The sequence below is a fragment of the Hypanus sabinus genome, chromosome 10 (genome assembly GCF_030144855.1).
Source record: "Hypanus sabinus isolate sHypSab1 chromosome 10, sHypSab1.hap1, whole genome shotgun sequence".
Taxonomy (NCBI): domain Eukaryota; kingdom Metazoa; phylum Chordata; class Chondrichthyes; order Myliobatiformes; family Dasyatidae; genus Hypanus; species Hypanus sabinus.
In genome coordinates this window covers 24,298,225-24,304,224 of record NC_082715.1, presented here as the reverse complement: position 1 = coordinate 24,304,224, position 6,000 = coordinate 24,298,225, and the positions used below count along the sequence as shown (strand labels likewise).

The 6,000-nt window shown below is 39.5% G+C and overlaps 1 protein-coding gene across 1 annotated transcript in view; it reads right to left on the bottom strand.

Annotated features, from left to right (window-relative positions):
- Positions 1–5,424: 5,424 nt before the first annotated feature.
- LOC132400410 (33 kDa inner dynein arm light chain, axonemal-like) overlaps positions 5,425–6,000 on the bottom strand; it is a 136,699-nt gene continuing 136,123 nt past the window's right edge. The window contains exon 6 of the mRNA XM_059981350.1: positions 5,425–5,460. Coding sequence (XP_059837333.1) covers positions 5,425–5,460 — 36 coding nt within the window. The remainder of the gene's footprint in view (positions 5,461–6,000) is intronic.

Here is a 6,000-nt window from a genome sequence, read left to right as displayed (position 1 = left end):
TCATTTGTCTGCTTTTAAAGAAATATTAACAACAGAGGCAAGTTCATTACAGAACTAAGTATTTTTAAAGAGTCAAAGGAGGCAAGAAAGTTAGTAAAGTTTGGAAAGGAATTTCTGAGCTTAAATCCTCAGTTGGGGGATTAATATCAAACCAGAAATGGAATAGGACAGGTATTTCAGATATTGGTATGACTAGACCAGATCACAGAGTTGGGAGGGTGCGGTGCAAGGTAATGGAAAATACAAAAATTAAATGAGAACTTTAAGCTTGAGGTGCTCCTAAATGGAGCCATTTTAGGTCAGTAAGCACAGATAGCTAACTGGGATAGTGCAAGTTTGGACACAGGCAGAGTTTCAGATAATCTTCAGTTAATGAATAGTATGTGGGCCGTCAACAAGGAATGCAGTGTCATAGCAAAGACTAGTATAAGGGATGTTGAAATATAGTTGGCTAAAACATATTCCGCTAACTGTCTGCCCCTTTCCATTCCAACATCAGGGTATTACATTACTTTGTGCAAGATATTATGGATACAGTAACAAGTTGAAGGTTTGAGAGGAAAGGAGAGAAGATATATTTAATGATTGGTTCATTGAAATGGGATAAATATTTTGATACCAAATGCTCATCAGAAAACACAATTCACAAAAAAATCTTCAGGTGCAGCAAAACCAACAGGAATTTGATAGTGTAGTGGAAACATCTTTTAATGTTTATATTTAAGCAAGCTGTTGGTACATGGAAACCATATGGCATGATTTCCTACTTATACAATTAATCAGATATGAATACCATTGCACTGAAAGCAGTTTATATGCATCAGTTTACAGACTAACAGACTAACTACATCCAGATGTTCTGATCTCTCTATTCCGAAGCCCACCCGAGACCCATCGCCTTATTCATCTACTGCAAGCTTCATTCTTCAGAGGCTCTTTATTGCTCCCATCTATTATCAATTCCTTTCCTTTCTTCACCATTGAACTCTTTGTACCAGATACGAGGGGTGATTGATAAGTTCATGGCCTAGGGTTGGAAGAGTCAATTTTAGAAAACCTAGCACATTTATTATTCAACATGGTCCCCTCCGACATTTACACACTTAGTCCAGCAGTCGTGGGGTATACGGATCTTAGACCTCCAGAAAGTGTCCACAGCAGGGGTGATTGATAAGTTTGTGGCCGAAGGTAGAAGGAGATGAGTTATACAGCTCTCGTTACATGCACATGCAGTTCCTTTGAGTGAAAATGCAGAAAATTTGAAGTTAATAACTCATCAGTTAATAACTCAGGGGTGATTGATAAGTTCGTGGCCCCAGGTAAAAGTAGATGAGCTATTAACTTCAAATTAAGTGTGTAAATGTAGGAGGGGACTATGTTGAAAAGTAAATGTGCTAGGTTTTCTAAAATTGACTCCTTAGGCCACGAACTTATTAATCACCCATCATATCTTTTCAAACATCAGGGCTGGACTTCCCACGCATTTTTGAAGCAGCACCTGCATCCCAGAGCTAGTTTCAACCCATTACATCCTGGAGCTTGCTTGGTCTCACTTCTTTTAACTATAGACATTTTAATGTAAGAATTACATGGCTAAATCTTTTGGGCAGTAAGTGAAGGAAAACTACATAGTAGTCTGTTTTGTTAGATTTTAAATAAACTCTGGCATTAGTGCTATTGAAACAATCCAGGATTAAGATCTGATAAATTAATGTTTGTGAATAAATGAGCATAGATGCCATAAAGTAGTATTTGCATCAATCCTCACAATTCTCATGGAAACTGCCCCTAATCACAGTTCTAAAAAGAATCATCTGCCTTTTTCAGTTACAGGGAAAGGAAAGGCTATAGAATCAGAATGAGCCCCAGGCAGAGACTCAAGAATGGATTTCACACTTGCTGTGTCTTGAGTTTATCCTACAGACTGTGATGGATTTTCTCTTAAAGTGATAGTTGATGTTATTGATGTACTTATTGAGGTGTTCCTCAGAAAATGCTAGCACAGCACCTAACTTACCTTGGCGCCAGTGAATGTAAAGGCGCCTGCTTGATGGGAATCATTTTTTTAAAACCATGAATACCTTACAGGATTATTTATAAGACAAAATATAAAATTATATAAATTTCAATACCCAAAGGGGCTATTTAGTTTATCATGGCAATACCATGTCTAAATTAAACCTATTTGATGGACCAGATAGACTATTTCATGTTCATAATTTTTAATTAATTTTCCTTCAGAATTATTAATTTCACCCAATAGCCTTTTAAAATATTCCACCTTTCTTCCTAAAACCTTCGAGTAATAAAAAATTTCAAAACTTCCAACATTTTGCTTATTGGAATTAAATTTATTCCTTTCGAAGATAAGGTTGTAGAGTTGTGCATATACAGTCTGCACATGACGAATCTGATTAGATCCTTTGATACTTACGGATAGAAAATCCTGAAAGGTTCATTAACATCCTAAATCTGAGGTGCTCTGCAAATTGTACCCTGCTACCAATTCACTGCCCAGTGAACATAATCTTCTAATTACTTCCTCAAACCATTTCAGAACTTTGAACAGTTCCAACTTAAACCTTTGTGCTGCGGTGTGAAGCAGTGGTGCCTGGGATGGGGTTTGTGAGTGCTGTTATAGTCTGCTTGGTGCAGGTGGCAAAAATCCTCTTAACCTGATTCTGGCTAGATAGGTGATAACTTTGCATTAGTGTGCAGGAATAACAGTGGCCAGTTTAGCAGAATGAATTAATAGCAATCAAGTGGAAAAATATACTGTGAGTTCAGACAACAACACACACACAAAATGCTGGTGGAATACAGCAGGCCAGGCAGCATCTATAGGGGGAAGCGCTGTCGACGTTTCGGGGCGAGACCCTTCGTCAGGACTACAGATGCTGCCTGGCCTGCTGTGTTCCACCAGCATTTTGTGCGTGTTGTTGTTTGAATTTCCAGCATCTGCAGATTTCCTCGTGTTTGCTGTGAGTTCAGACATCAGTTTCAGTTGAAATCATGAGCAGATGGTAATTATGTGACTATAATTCTGTTACTGAAAGTTTACTGAAAATTAAGTCATGTGCCACATGATTTTCTAAATGGCCAGAAAAGGCTTGAGTTCATTAAAAGTACTAAATTCGCATCCAGTTCTAATATGGACCTACAAATTAATGTGCAGGTTTTCTGCTGCCAGAAGGAAGGCTTTATTTAGATGTGCAGAAATTCCCTGAAACTCACTTTGGACAGCTTCACTTCTAAAACTCCAGTCAATACAGACCAAGTCAATCCAGTCCTTCTGCATACAACAGCACTTCCATCCAGGACTCCCTCCAAAGTATGGATATACTTTTTTTAAGTAAGGAGATCAAAACTCCACCATATTTTGTATGTTCCTACCAAAACTCTTTATAGTTGTATGTCTGGGGAATGGACAGATGAAATCAGGCAAGACAGGGGTATGAGACTTGGTATCAGGGGGCTGGTGGAGTGGAGGGTTGGAAAAAGGGGTGAGGGGGCCTGGGTGGACCAGAAAGATGAAGAAAAGAGCACAGGGGTGTGGGTTATCTAATGGCCATGGGCTTGGGAGGGTGGGTTAAAAAACAGCACAACTCTAAGGGGTTTGTTCAGCCAGGCAGATTTTCATGTCCGTTATTTTCTAAAGGTGGTACATAGGCGATTGAGCCTTGTACAGCCAAGGACGAGGGCCTGTCTATGCCAGCCACAAGGCTAATCTAAACTAATCCCATCTGCTCGCACATGGTCTGTATCCCTTTCTTCTCTGCCTGTTCATGAGTCTGTTAAATGTCTCTTAAACAATGTTGTATCACTTCTACCAGTTTCCCTAGGTGTAGTTATGCTATTTGTTGCATTTTTCAAATCAATACTAATGATACAAAAGTTGTGAGTTTAAAAATCAAACACGGCCAGTTTGCATTTGGTTTAGAAATAAGGCCAAAGATTGCAAAGTTCCAGAGATGTACAGTGCAGAGCATTCTAACTGGTTGCATTAAAAGCTGGTAAAGTGGGGGGTGGGGGGGGCACTGCACAGGATCAGAAAAACCTGCAGAAGACTGTAATCTCAGCCAGCTTCATCATGGCCACTAGACTCCCCATCATCCAGGACACCTTTAAAAGGTGATGCCTCAATAGGAGGTATCCATTATTAAGGACCCCCACAACCCAGGGCATGCCCCATTCTCCTTGCTACAAACAAGGTGGTGGTACAGGAGCCTGAAGACACACTCAACATTTCAGAAACAACTTTTTCCCCTCTGCCATCAGAATTCTGAATGGACCATGAACCCACGGACACTACCTCAGTATTATCCCCTTCTACTTAATTAATTTAGTTTTCTTTTTTAACTATATTTCTTACGGTAAATTGTGTTTTTTATTATTATGTACTGCAATGTACTGCTGCTACAAAACAACAAATTTCACAACATGCGTCAGTGATATTAAACCCAATTCTGAACTCCTCACAGTGTGTAGTTGACTTTTAATTGGTCTTCCAAACTACTCAGCATTGTTCTTTCAGCAATTGGGATTTTACAAGGTACAGTTATACCTTCCTTAATAATAATAATGTGGCGTCCAGGGAGGGGTAGCATCTCTGGTCAAGGAACTTGGTGTATCCATTTTTGGGTAACTCACTCACCATCTGACACTCGACTCTCACCTGTGGCTCTAAGTAGTTGTTTGTATGTGACAATGACCACAGCAGGGTACACAGCTTCAAAAGGCTGGCTGCACCAGGGAAGGGTAGGCAGCGAGCCTCATATTCAGGCAAGATAGGAACATGCCTGTCCTTGCATGTGAAGTGAGCTCCAGTGGAATGGACAGATGAGATCAACAGTGAGATCCATCGACCAGGAAGGTTGGTTCCGCAACACTTTGAGGAGAGCGAAGGGCATGACAAGGCACAAAAGAAGTGATGGTCATCCATTGAAACAAGGAAACTCACAGTTTTGACCATTACTTGTACCAGTGGACACAAACTTCCAAGCTTGAGAGAGTGAAACTGTCCCAGTGCAATGGCTTTTCCAGTATAACCACATTTCCACTCAGATTTCTTTGTGCAGTTCACATTTTCTAAATCCAGCATCAAGTCCATTCAAAAGAAATACTGTACAACTCTAGCCATCTTTGTTGGATATGACAAACAACCAATCAGTAATAATAAAAATCCAATGAATTCTTTCAAACACTTCTTTTATTGTAATCTATTAACACTCAGAGAATATCTGTTTTACATCTGTGGGTAATTACTAATTTATAGTTACCTTCGATGATGTTAAATAGAATAACTTAGTTGCTTTAAGAAATGGGAATCTGTCCATTGCCATACAAGGCATTATCCCAATACTGCTGATGAAAACATACATCAAAATGTCATATTGCCATGTAAGGAATACAGCAGGGCGCAGTTCATCTCCTGTAAGTAATGACACCTTCAAGTTGCAGCTGTAGAAAACAAAAATAATGTAAATTACAGTGAGTGAAAACTTTTTTTTAAATACGTAGTTTAATTCTAATGAACAACGTTAAGTATTCTTCATGACATTATATTCTACTTCTGAAATTCAGTTCCATTGACTTATGAAAGATTATGCCTATGACATAAATGCAAGCAGGCTTTTTCCACTGAGGTCATGAGTTAAGGGTGAAAGGTGAAATGCTTAAGGGGAACACGAGGGGAAACTTCTTCACTCAGAGGGCTGTGAGAGTGTGGAATGGGCTGCAGGAGCAAGTGGTGTATGCGAGCTAAATTTCATTGGAGAGATACATTGATGGAGGGTATGGAGGGTATTAGTCTGGGTGCAGACCAACGGGACTAGGAAGTTTAAATGTTTCAGCATAGACTAGATGGGCCAAAAAGCCAGTTTCTGAGCTGCACTATTCTATGACCCTATAAAGTTACTATTCTAGAAATATACCAGCCAATATGGGCACCGCAATCTTCTACAAACAGCAAGGAAAGTTGCCAGCATCTGGAAATTCAGT